This window comes from Mobula birostris, chromosome 8 (assembly GCF_030028105.1).
Source record: "Mobula birostris isolate sMobBir1 chromosome 8, sMobBir1.hap1, whole genome shotgun sequence".
Lineage (NCBI taxonomy): Eukaryota > Metazoa > Chordata > Chondrichthyes > Myliobatiformes > Myliobatidae > Mobula > Mobula birostris.
The window spans coordinates 103919402-103941263 of NC_092377.1; the positions used below are offsets into that span (position 1 = coordinate 103919402).

A 21862-nucleotide genomic window follows, 5' to 3' on the forward strand; every position below is an offset into this window, starting at 1 on the left:
AAGCAATGCCACGTTGTGATGTAGCCACCACCATGCTTCACAGTAGGAGTGGTGTGTTCTTGATGATGCGTGGTGTCTGGCTTACGTCAAACACAGCGTTTAGTCTGATGGCCAAAAAGCTCAATTTTAGTTTCATCAATCCATAGAACCTTCTTCCAGTTGACTACAGAGTCCCTCACAAGACCCTTTCTTGCACAGTCACTGAGTTTTTGAGGCCGGCTTGCTCAGGGCAGATTTACAGCTGTGCCACATTCTTTCCATTTCTTGATGATTGACTTAACTGTACTCCAAGGGGTATCCAGTGATTTGGAATTTGTTTTATATCCCTCTCCTGCTTTGTGCTTTTCAATAACTTTTTTGTGGAGTTGTTTGGAGTGTTCTTTTGTCTTCATGGTGCAGTTTTTACCAGGTTACTGACTCCCCAGCAGCTGGACCTTCCAGATACAGGTGTATTTTTACTACAATCAATTGAAACACCTTAACTGTATGCAGGTTTATACATAGCTAGGACACCTTAACTAATTTATGTGACTTCTAAAACAAATTGGCTGTACCAGTGATGATTTCATGTGTCATTTCAAAGGGAGTGAATACTTCTGCAATCAATTATTGTGTTTTATATTTGTAATTAATTTAGATCACTTCGTAGAGATCTGTTTTCACTTTGACACGAATCTTTTTCTGTTGATCAGTGTCCAAAAAAGCCAAGTTACATCTACTGTGATTGAATGTGTAAAAAAAAACAATAAAACTTAAAAATCCTTGGTGGGGGGTGAATACTGTATATTATGTACAACCTTTGCCTCTCACCCCAGGAGGGTACAGGTATCTTGCCATGGTGGATACTTTCACCAAGCCCTACTTGGAAGCCTTCCCGATTAAGACAAACATGGTCAAAGCCATGACAAAAATCTTATTGGAGAGGGTCTTCACACACTGGGGATTACCTCAGAGTATAGAATCAGATGAAGGCACACATTTTACAGCCCAGATAATGCAAGATATTATGGCAGGGATCAAGCAGAGATTTCATATACCCCATAGAATGCAGTCAAATGGAACTGTGGAAAGGATGAACCAAACATTAAAAAATATGGTAAATATGGTGCAAGAACAGGGCAGGTAGTTTTGCCTTGTGTACTGAAGATAATAAGGACTATAGTGGCATCGTCAACATGTCATACCCTTTATAAACTCTTGAGCGGAGAGACATGAGAGGGTCTAGGAGCTGTTAGGATTAGACTTGTCTGAACCTGAACTGGATGGGTTGGTGTCAGAAAAGGGATACAATAGTTGGTAGAGATAGTGAATGAGGCCCATTATGTGGCAGCCCATCAACTACAAAAGACAAGGCAACAAAGTAAACCTCAAGAGTCAGTCCTGGAGAATTAAGTCCAGGACAAATTGAAGACTAGAATACAGTAACCCACCTCATTTTTAAATCTAAGGTTTGCAGGGCCCTCTGAAATGGTAGTCTTCAGAATAGATGGTACCGAATTCTCCAGATAAAAGTGGATGACACCACATCACCCAGTTGAAAGCAGTAGTGAGGAGATGGGAATGTTATTATCATAGTCATGTATTGTAACAATTGATGTATGTGATATCCCAATTTTGGAGACTTGACAATCGATGGACATGGTAATCCTGATTTGGAAGATTTGGGGTTGGGACAGCTGTTCCAAGATGGCAACAGATTTTACCAAGGGTGAATTTGTCCATTTTCTCATTCTGAGAATTGAGGGAAATTTGTCAAGAAAATAAAGGGGAAGAAACATATTGGTTCCTGCCTCCCTACCTGGAAATGAAATTAGGTGGAAAAAGAAAGATAGATGGCTTTTGAACAAAAACAATTGGGAGCCTGCATTGGATGGGCTAGAAAATAAGGTCTTGAAATGACTTAAGATTGAAACTTGAAACTGGAAATAAGAACAGAAATTACACATGTGTGTTACAGGTTTAATTCAATATGATGAAAATAACATGAAAAGCTGGAACTACAGCAGAGTCTAGATGCAGTGAGACCCAGCATAACATAACAGGGTTGGATCAGTGTTAGGAGATACAGGGGAAGTTGTCACTTTGGTACCAGGGTACCAGCAAGTGTAGGTAATTTTTAATTTAACTGGAGGCGGAGTGGAGTAATGATGGCGCTAAACAGCGACTCCTCTGCTTGCATCTTCGGAAACAGCTCTATTTCCATCTGTAATATTATTTTTCCCTTTCAGGGTTTTTTTGAAGACGCTGACCTGGAGTTACATGCTGACTTCAGCTCTTTGCGGGAATGGGACCCGCTCTCAGAGTTTCATAAATGACCACTGTTGCTCGGCATGCCAAGGGCTCGGCCTAATTGTCCGGCTCGGATTTGGAAGCCTAGGATCTTGGGCTCTGGAGATGGGCAGATTGAGAGACGGTGTCATGATAGGAGACCTGTATGTTGTCAGGGGAATTGAAATATCTACGGCTGTGTGCCTGGAGACCCAAGATCTTTGAGATCTTTGGGCACAGAGCTTGAAAAAAGCGATGTAATGGACTTTTAGCATCGTAAACCAGCAAGTTGTTTGTTATGTCTCCCTGCTCGCTGGGAAAACGGAGACCCATCCTTCTTCCTTATTAGGGAGAGAGAGAGAGAGAGCCTGTGGTATGTTGTATACTGGGTGAAATGCGAAGACTTTGGGGTAACTGCAAGTCTGTGTCTTTGCTATTGCTTTGCTCATGCTTGAGTGCTCGGTGGCAGGTGCCGATACTGTTTTATGCCGGTGGGGGGTGGGGAGGAGAGGATTGTTGCTTGCTGCTGCTTACGTGCGGGAGAGAGGGTTGCCGGGGGGACTTTGGGGTTCTAACATTTAACTATCATTCATTCTTTGGGGCACTCCTCTGTTTTGTGAAGAAAAAGCATTTCAGGATGTATATTGTATACATTTCTCTGACATTAAATTGGATCTTGAACCTTTGAATAATGATGTTTGTCTACAATGAGACAGTTATTTACTCATTTTCTTGGGAGAAGGCTAAGCAGGAGTGATGTTAAGTCAGTCAAAAATAGAAAAAGAGAGGACTATTGGAATTAGTGGAAATATGTTATGCATCAAGTTTTGCAATAGTCATTACTTTAGATATAGCAGCATTAGGAAACCAGAAAATGTGGGATTTAACTGGAGAAAATGATTAGAATCAGATACAAACTGATGCAATTTGTTGGAGTGCATCACAGGTAACTCTGAATTCAGTTCTGTTTCTGAGGCCCCTTCAAGATACCATGAATTTGATAATTTGCCACATAAACCTCATTTCTAAGGGAACACATAAAGCTGTGAGCTGTTCTACATATGCTGCTTGGCTGCTTACCATGATTGGCTCTAATGTATTACAAATTGATGCAAATAAAGAACCAAATTGGGTATCAGATGAGCAACTAGAACAAGGAGATGTGGAAAAGTGCTCTTGTGTCATATTAGAAGTCTTACACTACCCAATAGAGTACTGGGTACAGGTGGTGATAGTAGAAAGATTTTTATGTGGGTGTGGTATATCATGTTCCACTATATGGAAATAATTTAACCTTCTCGTTGTAAATATTTCACAATGTGGGCAGATATCATGAAAAGACTTGGATGTTCTTAAGTAACCCAACAACACATGCTATTGTAATGAATGGTACTGAGAAAGAGGTAGATTTATCAAAGATGTCATAAAAGGGGAAAACCACTGGGCTTGTCCAGAAGAGATGACAAGACAGAAACTTCTGTACTTATGAGAATTGTTTATTGTATGTTTTGCCTATAACTAGTGAGTTCTTCTTACAGTGTGTATTGGAGGGACAGACATATTACAGCAACAGCAGCCACGACCGATGCCAAGGGATAGAAAGAATGTTCTTTAGAAAGTCCTAATGTTGCAATTGGGAGGGTGACTTTAGATTTGACTGTCGGAGGACAAATTTGGTCTCAGCCAGCAACAAGTGCAGAAATGAAGGAGAACCTTACAGTCCACGGCACTGATATGGGTCAATATTTGTGGCAGTGTGTTGTAATTGAGTTGCCACTGATTCTTCATTTGACTGCTGACTGGACCACTAGTTGTGGAGATGGCAAAGGAGAAAATCCATCAATGGACCAAACACACTAAAGTTATTAGGACATGCTGATAAAACAAATGAAATATTGAGTGACTCAGACTTGTGGGATAAGTTTTGGAAATAGGGATCAAATGTTCAAATACATCTGTGGCTCAGAAGAGTATCACATGCTACTGTAATACTAATTTTATATACCCTGATAACTGTATTCCTTAATGTACATCAACTGAGAAGGTGGAAGGCTAAAGTAGTGGAAAAAAAACAGAGGATAATGTTTTCATGAAACAGCAGAAATATCAATGGTATAAAATGGGTAAGTTTAGTAAGCAAATGTTCGTATTATTTATAGAATGTAAGTGTTGCACACCTACTGGGGTTCCTTGGTTGTCCTCTTGGCAGTCAACTGAATGAGAGGAGAATAATGATCCTGGGATAAATATCATTGGATCAAGATGAGGGAGATATTGGCCAGAAGGACCAGCAGTCCACAAACTAGTGGATTTGGATGAATCAAGGACAGGGGAAGCAGACAAATCTATTGTCCTTGATTCCTCCCATTTTGTGGACTCCAAGCTAATTCTTGTTCTGGGATAACCTAATCAGAGCAATTGAATGTGGACACAAAGAGCTGCAGGTAATGACCTGCAAAACCTGAGACCATACTCAGATGAGTAGCTATTTATTATGAAAAGATGCCACACTTGCCAAAGCAGCAATCTGTTAAGACTCGATGTTCTGGTCTCCAAGTGTTTTCTGGTTTGGACCAGTCAGACTTGAAAGACACAAATACACAAGGCTGGGGGGGGGGGGGCTGCAGAGCTATGAAACAGCATTGGTTGTAGCCCTGGGCTAGAACCAGTAAGAAGGTGACCCAGGTAGGTCAGGTGACCTTGAACCAATGGGATGGAGATCCATCAGTTCAACTGATGAGGAACGCTGTAAGAATCAGGAGCTCCAAATACGTAATAGCAGTAACTCTGTAGGAGACCAACCATCGCAGATGCAAAATGCCCCACAGACACATGAACATTCGAAAAGGCACTAAGAGGAACGGGTGGCAAGCAGCAGAAGCTACTTTTCAACTTATAATATCTTTTCTGGTCTTTGACTGTTTGTAGAAGGTCAGAAGGTTTGCAGTTGGTGTGCACACAAGGTATTTAGTGTTTGAATTCATGTACTTGTTAAGATAATAAAGGTACTTGTCGGTAAATACAGATCTCTCTGTGCCTCTCTGATCGTTATTACAAGGGATGATTCTTGTAACAACACACACACACACACACATACATACCCCACCGATAGAGACATGTACTCATACACATACCCCACCTATAGAGACATGTACTCATACACATACCCCACCTATAGAGACATGTACTCATACACACATACCCCGATAGACATGTACTCATATACATACCCCACTGATAGAGATATGTACTCATACACACATACCCCACCTATAGAGACATGTACTCATACACACATACCCCACCTATAGAGACGTACTCATACACACATACCCCACCTAGAGACATGTACTCATACACACATACCCCACCTACAGACATGTACTCATACACACATACCCCACCTATAGAGACGTACTCATACACACATACCCCACCTAGAGACATGTACTCATACACACATACCCCACCTATAGAGACATGTACTCATACACACATACCCCACCTATAGAGACATGTACTCATACCAAACCAAGCATATACAGTCAACTGCCACACATGAACACGTCTGACATAAACATGCAGTAACACACAGACACATATTCAAATGGATGTTGTGCAGATGCAAATGTAAACGTCCTCAGGGCTGATGGCATTTCTATCCTCAGGAACAGTCCCCGTACTCACCGTGTCTCCAGATCGATCACAATCCATGAGGTCAAACCCATCCTAATGCTCGAAGTGGAGGTTTGTATCCGGTTCCAAACAGCTGGCATTGGATGTGATTTGAGAATTCCTTCTGTATAAAGTGGGAATTCAGTGAGGGTTTGGTAACTGTAAACACAAGAGATTCTGGGGATGAGCAACACACACAAAATGCTGGGGAAACTCAACAGGTCAGACAGTATCTGTGGATGGGAATAAGTAGTCCACATTTCAGGCTGAGACTTCTCATCATGACACTGATGAAGGGTCTGACCCAAAATGTCATCTGTTTATTTCACTCCATAGCAAAAGGGACAAATTGGATGATACGATTTGCATTGTGTATGGAGTCCCTGCGGACTGGAGTACTATGACTAGTGAGATGCCTGAGGAGTCAGTGCTGGGCCCTCTGATATTCATTATTAATGTAACAGATTTGGATGTGAATGTACACGGCACGGCCGGCAACGTTACTGTTAACACTAAATTACTGGGTCTTATTGATAATGAATTTGGTTACACTGCATTTACAGAGACATCTTGATCAGTCAGGGAGATGGGCTGAGGAATGTCAAATGCTTTTCAATGTAGATCAGTGTGAGGTGACATATTGTAGTCATTCAGACCAGGGTGGGGCCTATACAGTGAATGACAAGGCACTGACGAGTGTTGAGGAAGAGAGGGAGCTGGGACCACAAGTGCACGGTTCACTGAACGTGACAGCACAAGTAGACAGAGTGGTGGAAGCAGCTCTTAGCTTGCTGGCCTTCATCAGTCAGGGCATCGAGTTTAGGAGCAGGGGCATTATGTTGTAGTTATAGGAAGTCATTCCTGCCTGTGACCATCAAACTTTACAACTCCTCCCTTGGAGGGTCAGACACCCTGAGCCAATAGGCTGGTCCTGGACTTATTTCATAATTTACTAGCATAATTTACATATTACTATTTAACTATTATAGTTCTATTACTATTTATTATTTATGGTGCATCTGTAATGAAAACCAATTTCCCCCGGGATCAGTAAAGTATGACTATGACTATATCAGTTATTGTTGAGTCTGCTCTTGGAATATTGTGTGCATTGTTGGTCACCCTGTTGTAGGGAAGGCATTGTTGAGCAGGATAGGGTGCAGAGGAGATTAACGAGGATGATGCCTGGACTAGGGAGCCTCAGTTACAGGGAGAGGTCGGTCACTCTGTCTCTTTATTCCTTGGAGTGCACAAGGAACTCCAAGGAATGCAGGAGAATGAGGAGCAACTGTGAGGTGACTGATCTACAGATGATTCTCTTCACCGTCTGTAGATGAAAATTATTTTAAATAATCTTGTGTTCTTTCCTGGTTCAGTTCAGGGAATTTGCACATGTATTCACAAACAAGGAGACGACACATGTGTTCAAGGCCACAAGAAAATACTTTATTAGAGCTAGTACAAATGCAATACAAAAGGAAAACCAAATCTCTACAGCAGTAAGTAACAGCAGTACAGAAATCGAAATAATACCTATCATCCTCTGAATGAGCTGATGTGTGGAATGCTAACAGACTTCCCCTTCTATACCCTTCAAAACCCCCTACAGTTGAACGTTTCCATGCACTTGTTACCTGTCTCTGCACAATGACCTCGCCTTCCCCAGAAACACGTTTTTCACCATTTTCCACTGTTATGGTGATAGACTTGTATCCCCTTAACCTTCTCAAACATTGCTGTGAGCTGCTTCTCTTGTACTTTCTCAAAACAATCCCACTCCAAGCTAACACCATTTTGTCTGAGAGACTTCCATTGTATTTTAGCAAATACCAAGGACGAATCACTCTTAACTTTCTCCTTACACCACCATCTCCCACATCGACATCCGTCACATTTGTCTGGGTAGTCCAGGCTCAGGCTGAGGGGCCAGGTGTTGGCTGAACCCAGCTCAGTGACAGGGACACAGTGTTGTATTCACCCCATTCCTTGTCCATCTCCCCCTTCACATTCACCAACTCACCCTCCCCTCCCAACACTCAGGTCCACCACTCTCTCGCCTCTTCCAAAACCTCTATTCTCACCCCTCTACCATCACTCCTATCCTCCCTTCCATCATCTCCCTCCATCTCATTTCCCTTACCCACTCCCCTCTTCCTTTACTCTCCTCACCTTCACCCTCTCTCAGTTCCCTGCCCTCTGTCCATCATTTCCCCTACCCTACACTTCCACCCACACCCCACTCTCCACCATCCAGTACCCCAACTTTTGTAACTTTCCCTCCTAGCCCCAGGGTCTTCCCTTCCCCCAGCACATTCCTCCATCTTACCACATACCCTTCCCACCCTCTACACTCCACTGTCTCCTCACACTCTTCACATCTTCCCTTCCCTTACCCCACTCCAGGGTAGTGTAGAAATATACTTTACTTCAAGTAACAAAATGACGTTTTTGTCAGCAACAAAATGAAACTCATATTGTACCGGAGTGTGTTGTTAATATTGTTCATGCAACATTATGCCAATGGACCTGAGTCCTTCACAAACTGCACTCACAGATGCGTTTCTGGAAAATACACTGATTAAGCGGACAGCCAGAATACATCCTGTCCTTGAAATTATGTATAAAGGAGTGACCATGTGGTCTGTTTTCCCAAAGCTATCACCAGCTCTTGTGCGGTGCTAGTCTTCCCTTGCTGCAAGTAAAATAAATGTGCTGTGGATTGATTCACTCTAAGTTCATTGCTGTTTGTTATTAGATGTAGCGAAAAGGTGCTCAACTGCATTAATCTCTGGATTGTTGCTGGGCCACGCATCTGTGAGGGTAAGGATATGATAATTTGGCAGGTGAATGTGTAGCTGAAGAATTGGTGCAGGGGTCAGGGTTTCAGATTTCAGCTTCACTGGGACCCCTTCTGGGGAATGTATAACCCGTACAAAAAGACCTAAACTCAAAGGGGGCCATTATCCTTTTGGGCAGGTTTGCAAGAGCTGTTGGGGGAATGTTTAAACTAATTTGGCAGGGGGATTGGAACTGGAATGATAGTGATGATGGGGCAATTGGTATACAAATCGATGCAGTGTGTGGTGAGGCTATGAAAAAGGACCGGCAGATATTAGGGTAAAATTGCTATCCATAAGGTTGTAGCAAAATCAAAAAGGGTAATGAATACAGAACTGTAGATGTTATATTTGAATGCAACTGTATATGGAATAAGGTGGATTATCTTGTAGCGCAGTTGGAGATTGCCAGTTATGATGCTGTGGGCATCGCTGACATGGCTGAAAGATCATAGCTTGCTGCTTAAAATCCAAGGATACACATTGTATTGAAAGGGAGTCAGGTAGGCAGAGCAGGTGGCATAGCTCTGTTGGTAAAAATTGAAATTAAATCCTTAGAAAGAGGTGGCATACTGTAAGATCGTAAGATGTAGAACTCTTATGTGCAGAGTTAAGAAACTACAAGAGTTAAAAGAGCCTGGTGGGAGTTATATATCTACCTCCAAAACAGTAGCCAGGGAGTAGGCTACAAATTGCAACAGGAGTAGAAAATGTATGTCAGAAGGACAATGTTTAATAGTCTTGGGGGATTTCAACATGCAGGTAGATGGGGAAAATCTATTTGGTGCTGGATCCCAAGAGAGGGAATTTGTAGAATGCCTATGAAATGGCTTTTCAGAGCAGCTTGTGTTGAGCCTACTAGGGGATCAGCTATTCTGGATTAGGTGTTGTGTATGAACCAAATTTTAATAGGGCACTTAAAGTAATTGAACTCTTAGATTGCAATGATCATAATATGATATAATTCACTCTGTAATTTGAGAGGGAGAAGTCAAAGACAGATTTATCAATATTACAGTGGAGTAAAGGGAATTACAGAGTCATGAAAGATTGAGCTGGCCAAAGTTGATTGGAAGGGGACACTAGAAGGGATGACACTGGAACAGCAATGGTTGGAGTTACTGTCAGCAATTTGGGAGGTGCAGGGTAGATATATCCCGATGAAGTATTCTAATTCGAGGGTGAGTTAACCATGTCTGACAAGGGAAGTCAGCTGTGGATGAGTGTGTCCCACAAAATTGTTCAAGGTTTTCCCCAATCAAAAGCCCTGGATGAACAACGAAGTCTGGAAGTTGCTGAGAGCCAGATCAGAGGCATTCACATCTGGAGATCAAGAATGCTACAAGAGGCGCAGGTATGATCTCTGGAAAGCCATTTCATGGGCAAAGTGATTCCAGACTAGACGGGAATCAACGAGGGACGCTCGACAGCTGTGGCAGGGTTTGAATACCATAACCTCCTACTAAATTAAATTTTGTGACATAGGGGACAGCAGAGCTTTACTTCCAGGTGAGCTCAATCCTTTCTATGTTCACTTTGATCACCAGAGCAGGGAGGAACCATTGTGCACCCCCATGTCTCCCAATGATCCGTTGGTCTCAGCATCTGAAGATGACATGTGGGCTGCCTTCAAGCAAGTGAATCCAAGGAAAGCATCCAGTACAGATGGAGTACCTGGCCAGGAACTGGAGACCTGCACTGATCAACTGCCTGGTGTATTCACGGATATCTTCAACCTCTTACTCCGGTGGTGTGTGGTACCCACCTCCTTTGGGCAGACTTCAATTGTACCGGTGCCCCAGAAGAGCATAGTGACCTGTCTAAGTGACTATTGACCAGTGGCACTTACATCCCAGTGATAAAGTGTTTTGAGAGGCTGGTGTTGAAGCATATCAGCTCCTGTCTGAATGGTGAATTGGATCTGCTCCAATTTGCCTACCGAAGCAACAGGTCGACAACAGATAACTATCTTGTTGACTCTTTACACAACCCTGGAACATCTGGACAGCAAAGATGCATACATCAGGATGCTCTTGATTGATTACAGCTCAACATCTAACACCATCATCCCCTCAAAACTAATCAGTGAACTCCAAGACCGAGGCTGCAATACCCCCTGGTGCAATTGTATCCTGGGTTTCCTCACTTGTAGTCCCTAGTCAGTTCAGATTGGCAAAAACATCTCCTCCACAATCTCCATCAGCACAGGAGCACCACAGGGATGTGTACTTAGCCCCCGCTCTAATCGCTTTACACCAATGACTGTGTGGTTACGTTTAGCTCCAACACCATATACAAGTTTGCTGACGACACCACTGTTGTGGGCTGTATCAAAGGGAGTGATGAATCAGCATGCAGGAGGGAGTGAAAATTTGGCTGAGTGGTGTAATAACAACAACTTCTCACTCAATGTCGTTAAGACCAAAGAACTGATTTTAGACTTCAGGAAAGGGAAACCAGAGGTACATGAACCAGTAGTCATTGGAGGATAAGAAGTGGAGAGAGTCAGTAACTTTAAATTCCTGGTGTCACTATCTCAGAGGACCTGTTCTGGATCCATCATATGAATATAATTGTGAAAAAAGCATGACAGTCCCTCTACTTCTTCAGGAGTCTGCGGAGATTCAGAATGTCATCAAAAACCTTGGCAAACTTCTATAGATGTTGTGGTGGAAAGTGTGAAGACTGGCTGCATTACAGCCTGATATGGGATCACCAAGTGGAAAATACTCCAACGAGGGGCCAGTTACTTAATAAAATCAGAATTCAAAATAATTCATCGTAGAAAGGAAGGAATTTTGGCGCGCATCCAGGAGGTAAGAGAGCTTAACTGTGAGAGAAATCGTTTGATTCTGCTTCAGTTTACCCTTTAAAGTGAGAAGTAAACTGCACATTACTTTGTGGTGGATCCCCACTAAAAACTAACAGACTAAGAAATAAGCCTTGATAAATTCTTGGGCTGAAAGAATAATCCTTAATGATGTTAAATTTGCGGGCTAAGACGTCTAAAAGTGAAGATAAGATCGAATTTTACACAACGGCCAAATTCAGAAACAAACTACTGGATCTCCAAAATCCGCAGCCGTAAGAGAACAGTTAACTGAGATTTTAAGCGCTTACTTGAATAAAGGAAATAAACTTGATACGATTAACCAGAAAATACGCAGTAAAATCCCAGTGCTGTCTAGAGGTAAAAAGCTTCTCTGGGAGTTTGCAGTCTTATCAAGTTGAAAAAGTGTAAACATTCCAAACTAGAATAGCTACAAGGTTGACAATTAATCATGAAAGTCCTGAACTATAAAAACAGTGTGAATTAGATCAAGCCACCACTTGGCAAGTGAATAATTTAACTAATCCATTGGGGGAGAAGCAAGAAATGTGTATCATGCAGAGGGAACAGAGTGGCAAAAAAATATTAAAAAGTCTAAAAAACAAATCTCTTTGTTAATTGAATGTATCCCTATCGAGTTGCATGATCTAGAAGCTACCAAGTTACAAAGCAGTCTGAAACAGAATCGCTGTGCGTAGCCACTGTCTTTGATGGGCGGCTCTGCCAACTCAGTGATGTCAATCATGTTGAAATACAGCCAACACGGACTAGTCCCTAGAAACGACGACAGCTTCAGAACTCCAAAATTATTACAACAGTAACTCAACACAGACCTCCTGCCATAGTTGGATGCATCAGCAAGGGAGATGAGGCTGAGTACAGGGCTACGGTAGGAAACTTTGTTACATGGTGCGAGCAGAATTATCTGCAGCTTAATGTGAAAAAGACGAAGGAGCTGGTGGTAGACCTGAGGAGAGCTAAGGCACCGGTGACCCCTGTTTCCATCCAGGGGGCCAGTGTGGACATGGTGGAGGATTACAAATACCTGGGGATATGAATTGACAATAAACTGGACTGGTCAAAGAACACTGAGGCTGTCTACAAGAAGGGTCAGAGCCGTCTCTATTTCCTGAGGAGACTGAGGTCCTTTAACATCTGTCGGACGATGCTGAGGATGTTCTACGAGTCTGTGGTGGCCAGTGCGATCATGTTTGCTGTTGTGTGCTGGGGCAGCAGGCTGAGGGTAGTAGACACCAACAGAATCAACAAACTCATTCATAAGGCCAGTGATGTTGTGGGGATGGAACTGGATTCTCTCATGGTGGTGTCTGAAAAGAGGATGCTGTCTAAGTTGCATGCCATCTTGGTCAATGTTTCCCATCCACTACATAATGTACTGGGTGGGCACAGGAGTACATTCAGCCAGAGACTCATTCCTCCGAGATGCAACACAGAGCGTCATAGGAAGTCATTCCTGCCTGTGGCCATCAAACTTTACAACTCCTTCACTGGAGGGTCAGACACCCTGAGCCAACAGGCTGGTCCTGGACTTATTTCCTGGCATAATTTACATAGTACTATTTAATTATTTATGGTTTTATTACTATTTATTATTTATGGTGCAACTGTAACAAAAACCAATTTCCCCCGGGATCAATAAAGTATGACTGTGACTATGACTAATGGTTTCCTTGACAACGACAGCAATGAGGTAATTCGTCTGACACCCAAGTCACAACTTGCCCCAATAATAACGAAGGGAGTGAAAATTTGAGAATGAAAGAATGAAAATGTAAATAATGTAAAGAGACATGAGATTACCCATCAACCACCAGAACCAAGAAAAACTGACAAACTGGACCATGTGTTTAAAGAAATTCAACATTCTACAAAGGAAGGCTTAAAAACTAGGCCTGAATTTCAATGAATTAAGAACATACACAAATTATACCCATACGATGCAATTCAAATTTTAGCGACCATGCTGTCTTCTAAACAAACAAGACATTTGATACTTTGAGTTGAGATGATACAGGGCAGAATTTGTCAGATGATGGGGATGCAATTAAATGGTTGGAACGACAATCCCCAACACAAGATTGATTGGAAGGAAGTGATTGATTTCAAACAAAAGGCTTCAGATGATATTTCTGAATATGAAGACGGCTACAAAACGGTTTGGATCAGTTAATCCGGAGTTCAAGAAATAACTGGGGATAGTAAGGGAAGAATCTACACATGGGTCTCTCAAGTCCACTTTCATGGATGTTTTGAAACCAGATGTTGCCAAAATGGTGAAGCTAACAAAAGCAAATTGGAGTGAAACTGGTGCAAAATGCCAAACAAATGCAGTGAGATTTTGAAGTCTGAATAAGATTGATACAGATGACCAACTGTCTCCACCTGTTAACCAACAGAACGAGTGGAACTGGAGTTCACCGCGATATCTTCATTTACTTATTGGATATAAATGTGTTAAATTCCTACTGGACACAGGAGCAGAACTAACATGCATAACTGAAGCTATTGCCCAAAAACACAATGTGCCATTGACTAGCAGCTGTGGATATGCACATGGTGCTGGAAGACAGAGAACTGAGTGAATCAAAAGCAAATGAGTTTTCAAAATGGATGTCCTATTGGCGTTGAATTCCCCTCTTCAATTCATGGTGTGCAATATTACCTGGAATCTCATGCAGTTGGAAAAATCTGTATTAACCAGTCATCCAATATGGGCACAAGACAAAAATCACTGTGGCCTGCTGGGAATGGATCCTGTTACGTTTACTGGGAAGATGCCACCTAGTACCAGGCAATATCCTTTAAACAGAACATCTTTAGACGGCATCATGCCTATTGTCAATCAGCTGGAGAAGCGAGTAAATTCGTGTCAAGACACACTGTCCGTAAACAGTACAGTCTGGCCTGGCGAATGGCATGGAGACTGACACTGGATTACAGGATCACCCATGAATATGTAGACGTTACCCCTCTGGGGGTAGATCCATCAACTATCTTCAGCACCCTGAACCCATCACATCAGTCATTCACAGTTATCAATATTGCCAATGGTTTCTGGTCAGTACCACTGGCAGCTGATTCTCAACCATGGTTGGCTTTTACAGTTGACAGTCAACGAGTGGACGAGGCTAGCACAGGGACTTCACAGCTGTCCCACTGTTTACCACATGGCATTGAGACAACAGCTAAGGGACTTTCCAGGCACTGACTCAACTATCATACAACATGTGGATGATATCCTGATTGCCTCCGAGACCGCAGATCAGCATGAATGTGATGAACTCTATTTGCTCGATTATCGAGCCTTTGAGCAAATTTGAACAAGCCACAATTGCAACAAGTGGAAGTGATTTCTTGGGACAGAAAATTTCCCAAGGCAAATGAGAAATCACTGAAGATTGTGTAAATTAGCAAAACCACTTATAACAGTCCTGCAACTTCGATCATTTCTGGGTTTGTGCAACTACAACAGAACATAGGTCGATTCATATGCTGAAATTACTCAACCCCTCGCTAGTCTGCTAAAAGGCAGCAAGCACTCTGATGACCCTGTGATTGTTAATGAAGAACAGATGGCAGCTTTTCAAACTTTAAATGCAATATTAAGGATTGCACCTGCACTAGGAATCTCTGATATGGAAAGACCATTTACCCTGTATGTCAACGAGAAGCATGGCCACATGACTGCAGTTTTAATTCAAGAACATGAAGTCCAGTTGGGTATTACTCTGCCAAATTGGACAATGTAGCCTTAGGATGGGTTCATGTCCACAAGCAGTGCAAACAACCTACTTGGCGGTCATGAATGTTTCTATCATCGTGCTGAATCAGACTTTAAATGTTCAATGTCCACATTTAGTGTGGGTTAGTAAATTTGCTGAGGACGCAAAGGTTGGAGGTGTTGTGGATAGTGTGGAGCGCTGTCAGAGGTTACAGCGGGACATTGATAGGATGCAAAACTGGGCTGAGAAGTGGCAGAAGGAGTTCAATACCAGATAAGTGTGAGGCAGTTCATTTTGGTAGGTCAGATATGATGGCAGAATATAGCATTAATGGTAAGACTCTTGGCAGTGTGGAGGATCAGAGGAATCTTGGGGTCCGAGTCCATAGGACACTCAAAGCTGCTACACAGGCTGACTCTGGTTAAAAAGCATACAGTGCATTGGCCTTCATCAACCGAGGGATTGAGTTTAAGAGCTGAGAGGTAGTGTTGCAGCTCTATAGGACCCTAGTCAGACCCCACTTGGAATACTGTGCTCAGTTCTGGTTGCCTCACTCTAGGAAGGACGTGGAATCCATAGAAAGGGTGCAGAGGAGATTCACATGGATGTGGCCTGGATTGGGGAGCATGCCTTATGAGAATAGGTTGAGTGAACTCGGCCTTTTCTCCTTGGAGCAATGGAGGATGAGAGGTGACCTGATAGAGGTGTACAAGCTAATGAGAGGATTTGATCATGTGGATAGTCAGAGGCTTTTTCCCAGGGCTGAAATGGCTAGCATGAGAGGGCACAGTTTTGAGGTGTTTGGAAGTAGGTACAGAGGAGATGTCAGGGGTAAGTTTTTTTTACACAGAGAGTGGTGAGTGTGTGGAATGGGCTTCCGGCAGCAGTGGTGGAGATGGATAAGATAGGGTCTTTTAAGATACTCCTGGATATGTACATGGAGCTTAGAAAAATAGAGGGCTATGGGTAAGCCGAGGTAACTCTAAGGTAAGGACATGCTTAGCATAGCTTTGTGGGCCGAAGGGCCTGTATTGTGCTGTAAGTTTTCTATGTTTCTAATTTACTGACCATGAACAGGGCCTCTCAAGTGACAGCTGCTCGGTGGTGGTGGTTGAGATGGTCCAACGTTCTTGAGGCACCTAATATCATCATTCAATGAGCCAATCCAGCGAATGCAGCTGTATTGTTGTCAGTGGACAAGGAACGTTATGATGATCATGACTGTACAAGGATAATAACATGTCAAAAAGATGCAAATTACCATAAAGAAGTGCCTTTATTGAACCCAGAGCTCATTCTGCATACTGATCGGTCCTCAGTCATTGAGGGAGGAATGTGAATGGTTGTTGTGACAGAAAATGAAGTTATGACCTCAGCTAACATGGTTCCTAGTACCTCTGCACAACGGACAGAACTGAAAGCTTTGACTGAAGCCTGTAAGCCAGCAGAAGGAAAATTAGCTAACATCTCCATGGTTTGTCAATATGATTTCAGAGTTGTTCATAACTTTGGATATTTATGGAGACACTCTTTCAGCCATGGGAACTCCAATCAGGAATGACCACCCAGCATGAGAACTTATGGACCTGATACAACTGCCATCAGAAGTTGCTATATTGAAATGTAAGGGTCACTCTATAATGACCACAATGGAAATCCGTGGAAATACCTTTGCAAACAAAACTGGAAAAAGAGCAGCAAGAGAAGGAATAAAGGATATAGAAAAAAACCAGATACCTGTAAATGAAACCATGGAAACCAAGTTAAACTCTGTATCACAAACAAACATACAAGATATTTAAGAAATGCAAGATCAGTGCTCAAATAAGGGGTAGTGCTACTGGGTGGAAAATGGTGAGTTGATAAATAACGATGGAGTGTGGAGTTATGGCACTAGTGATAGACTAGTGGCCCCAAATGAACTGCTTCCTCATCTGGCACAGTAGATATACTCCTTGGGGCACATTGGAGTGCAAAAGATGGTCAACAGATTCTCCCAGTGGTGGTGGATGCAAAGTTCAGGATGCAAACTCGACAAACAGTTGAAAGGTGTATGACGTGTCAGAAAACAAACCCCGGATCAACAGAAAAGATACCACGACTCGGGGTTCCTGCCCCACTTGGTTCGTTTTTCCATCTACAAGTGGACTACATTACTTTACCAAAGTGCCAAGGATATTCAGATGTGTTAGATGAGTGGACAAATTTCAGGATGGGTGGAAGCCATCCCAGCAAGAAAAGCCACTGCCACACACAGAGACAAAACTCTGATTCAGGACTATATTTCGAGATGGAGATTGCCATGTCACATTGACTCTGACCAAGCAACATATTCCACTGGAAATGTTTGTCAAGAATTACATGGACTGATGATCATTGAATGGTCTTTTCACCTAATATCATCATTCAACGAGCCAGTCCAGTGAATCCAGCTGTATTGTTGTCAGTGGACAAGGAAGATTATGATGATCATGACTGTACAAGGACAATAACATGTCAAGAAGATGCAAACTACCATAAAGAAGTGCCTTTATTGAACCCAGAGCTGATTCTGCACACTGATCGGTCCTCAGTCATTGAGGGAGGAATGTGAATGGTTGTTGTGACAGAAAATGAAGTTATGACCTCAGCTAACATGGTCCCTGGTACCTCTGCACAACGGACAGAACGGAAAGCTTTGATTGAAGCCTGTAAGCTAGAAGATGGAAGATCAGCTAACATCTACATGGATTGTCAACATGATTTCAGAGTCGTTCATGTCTTTAGAAATCCAGAGACAAAGAAGATGTCTTACAGCTGTAGGAACTGCAACTAAAATGGCCAATGAGTAAGAGAAATTATGGAGGTCATACAACTACCATCTGTATTGAAATGTAAGGTTGCTGTATTGAAATGTAAGGGTCATTCGATAATGACAATGGAAAGCCATGGAAACACCTTCCGCAAACAAAACTGCAAGAGCAAGTGAAGGATTAAAGGAAATAGAAGAAAATTAGAGAACTGATACTATGGAAAATAAGTTAAACTCTGTATCACAAGTGAACATACAAGATATTCGAGAAATGCAGGATCAGTGCTCAAATGAGGTAAAGTGGTATGGATGGAAAATGGTGAGTTGTTAAACAACAATGGAGCTTGGCCATATGACAGTAGTCTATCTGAAGTGGTAACAGGACAACCTATTTCACTACCGGGAGCTCTCAATCTCAGAGACGCTGATCTGCACATTATGGCAGACAGTTTAATTGATTATTGTACCCAAGTTATGTAGTCTGTTTCTCAACGGGTTACTGCTGCTTGAACAGGCCCATCATTTTGGCAAGGTAATGACAGAAATGGATGCAATGAGCAAAATGGTTCTTCAGAATCACGTGGCATTAGATCTTCTCCTAGCAGATGTAGGGTGGGGGCAGGAACACGTGCAGTTAAGGGTAAGGAATGTTCCACCTGAATAGCGGCCAGCCCTGAAACATAGTTACTCAATATTAAATGTCATAATATTCATATTAATATGCATTAACATAATCTACATTTTTGTTTGTTAAAAGTGATTATTACTAGAATAGTCAAAACTCGTATCGATATTCCTAATATATCCAATCATGATTTAATACAGTACTATAAATGCTTTTAAGAGCACGTAAACTCTTTGATATTATACAATTGAAGTAGTTTTTAATTACTCTCTAATGTAGATACTTCCAGTTTTTCCACCTGTGAACTTTCAGATGTGATGATTCTAACAGAGAACCTTATAGAAGCAAAGGGGGGACTGGTGGAATCAGCTGTTTTTCAAAATACTTTTTATAAAATATTAATTGAATTCATGCAAGGCCAAAATTGTCATTTTAATCACAGATTTTATACTGAGATAATTTATATATTTCATAATTATGTACCTGTAACAGGTGTACTTTTCACAGTGTGGAAGTTTGTCTCCACTTACTGGCAGAAGGTGGTATAGCAGTTACATACAACTGCACTGTTCAATTGCCTGTGTTCGCACATTATACACGTGTTAGAATTGTGTTGCCTTTTAATTGGATTCTGTAATCAAAGGAAATTTGGTTATCTTGAGTATAGAGATGATAGATTTTTCAAAGGTGCCATCACTTTATTGAATCTCTGCTGTGCTTCTCGGTTCATCATTTAATTTAAAATGCAAAGTTTTAAATCTTTGTTTAAACTTAATAAATATACGATGGTGAAAATCAAAGTTTCATGCTCATTCCTGAAATTGTTGAAGAACCCAGGATCGAAAATAACCGAGATCCGACAAGAGGAATGGTCTCTCTACTGTACATTGTTTGCATGCAGAGTCAGCATTGAAAATAGGACTTATTTATTCCTGATGAATCCACAATATCTAACTCCAGTCCAATTAAAGGCTAATGTCATCAGAACAAACCCCTCCCATGCCCAGTGACCAAGGTTCAGTTCCAGATGTGATAAACAGTAGCAATAACTGCAGAATCTGACACCAACAGTCACTTTTCAACTTGCAACTGGATTCACCAAACATTATGGTTAAAAGTTCAACACAGAGTTATTTAAACTGTCTCCCCTGTGTGAACTTGGTGATTTGTCAGCAGGTGGTTTCACCGGTAAACCTCCTTCCTCATACAGGACAGGCTTGAAGTCGCCAATGTACCGTCAGTTGAGATGACTAACAAAATCTCTTTTCACAGATAGAGAAGGCGAATGGCCTCACCCAGTGTGAACTCGCTGGTGTGTCTGCAGATGGGATGATTGAGTGAATCCCTTCCCACAGTCTGAGCAGGTGAATGGTCTCTCACCAGTGTGAACTCGCTGATGTTCCTTCAGTTGGGATGAGGTAGTGAATCCCTTTCCACAGTCTGAGCAGGTGAAAGGCCTCTCCCCAGTGTGAACACGTTGATGTACCATCAGTTGAGATGAGACAATGAATCCCTTCCCACAGTCTGAGCAGATGAATGGCCTCTCTCCTGTGTGAACTCGCTGATGTACCTTCAGTTGAGATGACTGAGAGAATCCCTTCCCACAATTGAAGCAGGTGAATGGCTTCTCCCCAGTGTGAACTCGCTGGTGTGCCAGTAGTTGAAATGACCGAGAGAATCCCTTCCCACAATCGAAGCAGGTGAACGGCCTCTCCCCAGTGTGAACTCGCTGGTGTGTCTGTAGGTTGGATGAGTGAGTGAATCCCTTCCCACAGTCTGAGCAGATGAATGGCCTCTCTCCCGTGTGAACTCGCTGATGTACCTTCAGTTCAGATGACTGAGTGAATCCCTTCCCACAGTCCGAGCAGGTGAATGGCCTCTCTCCAGTGTGAATGCGCTGGTGTACCTTCAGTTGAAATGAGCGTGGAAATCCTTTCCCACAGTCTGAACAGGTGAACGGTCTCTCCCCAGTGTGAACTGACTGGTGTCTCCGTAGGTTGGATGACTGAGTGAATCCCTTCCCACACACAGAACACGTGAACGGCCTCTCTCCGGTGTGAACTCGCTGGTGTCTCTGTAGTTGGGATGACTGAGTGAATCCCTTCCCACAGTCTGAGCAGATGAATGGCATTTCCCCAGTGTGAACTGACTGGTGTGCCAATAGGTCAGATGACCGAGTGAATATTTTCTCACAGTCTGAGCATTTGAATGGCTTCTCCCCCGTGTGAACAGACTGGTGTGTCTGCAGACTGGACGACTGAGCAAATCCCTTCCCACACACAGAACAGGTGAACGGCCTCTCCCCAGTGTGAACTCGCTGATGCACCATTAGTTGAGAGGACAGAGTAAATCCTTTCCCACAATCTGAGCAGGTGAACGGCCTCTCCCCAGTGTGAATGCGCTGATGTACATTCAATTGATATGACTGAGAGAATTCCTTCCCACAGTCTGAGCAGGTGAATGGTCTCTCGCCAGTGTGAACTCGCTGATGTATGCTCAATTCAGATAACTGAGTGAATACTTTCCCACAGTCTGGGCAGGTGAATGGCCTCTCCCCAGTGTGAACTCGTTGATGTACCTTCAGTTGATGTAACTGAGTAAATCCCCTCCCACAGTCTGAGCAGATGAATGACATCTCCCCACTGCGAACTGATGGGATGAGTGAGTTAATCACTTTGGATGGTCTGAGCAGGTGAACAGACTCTCCCTTGTGTGAATTCACTCCCACATATGCAACAAATGAATGGTCCCCCTCCTTTATGCATTCACTGGTGTGTCTATGGGACGGCTGAATGAGTGAATCTCTTCCCAGACATGGAGCAGGTGAACAGCCTGTCACTGTTGCTAATTCCTGGATGTATCGTCAACTTGGATGACAGTATGAATCACTTCCCACAGTCAGAACAGGTGAACCCTCTCATTGTGGTGTGAACTTGCTAATGTATCTTCAGGCTGGATGACTGAGTAGATCCCCTCCCACACACAGAGCAGGTGAATGACCTCTCCCCAAGGTGAACTCACTGGTATGTCTGCAGGTCGGCTGAGTGAGTGAATGGCTTCCTACACTGAGAGCAGGTGAATGATATCTCCCTG

The 21862-nt window shown here is 42.7% G+C and overlaps 1 protein-coding gene across 1 annotated transcript in view; it reads right to left on the bottom strand.

Annotated features, from left to right (window-relative positions):
• Positions 1-21613, bottom strand: part of LOC140201550 (uncharacterized) — a 43275-nt gene extending 21662 nt beyond the window's left edge. Inside the window, exon 1 of the mRNA XM_072265835.1 lies at positions 20080-21613. Coding sequence (XP_072121936.1) covers positions 20080-21404 — 1325 coding nt within the window. The 5' untranslated portion in view covers positions 21405-21613. The remainder of the gene's footprint in view (positions 1-20079) is intronic.
• Positions 21614-21862: the final 249 nt, after the last annotated feature.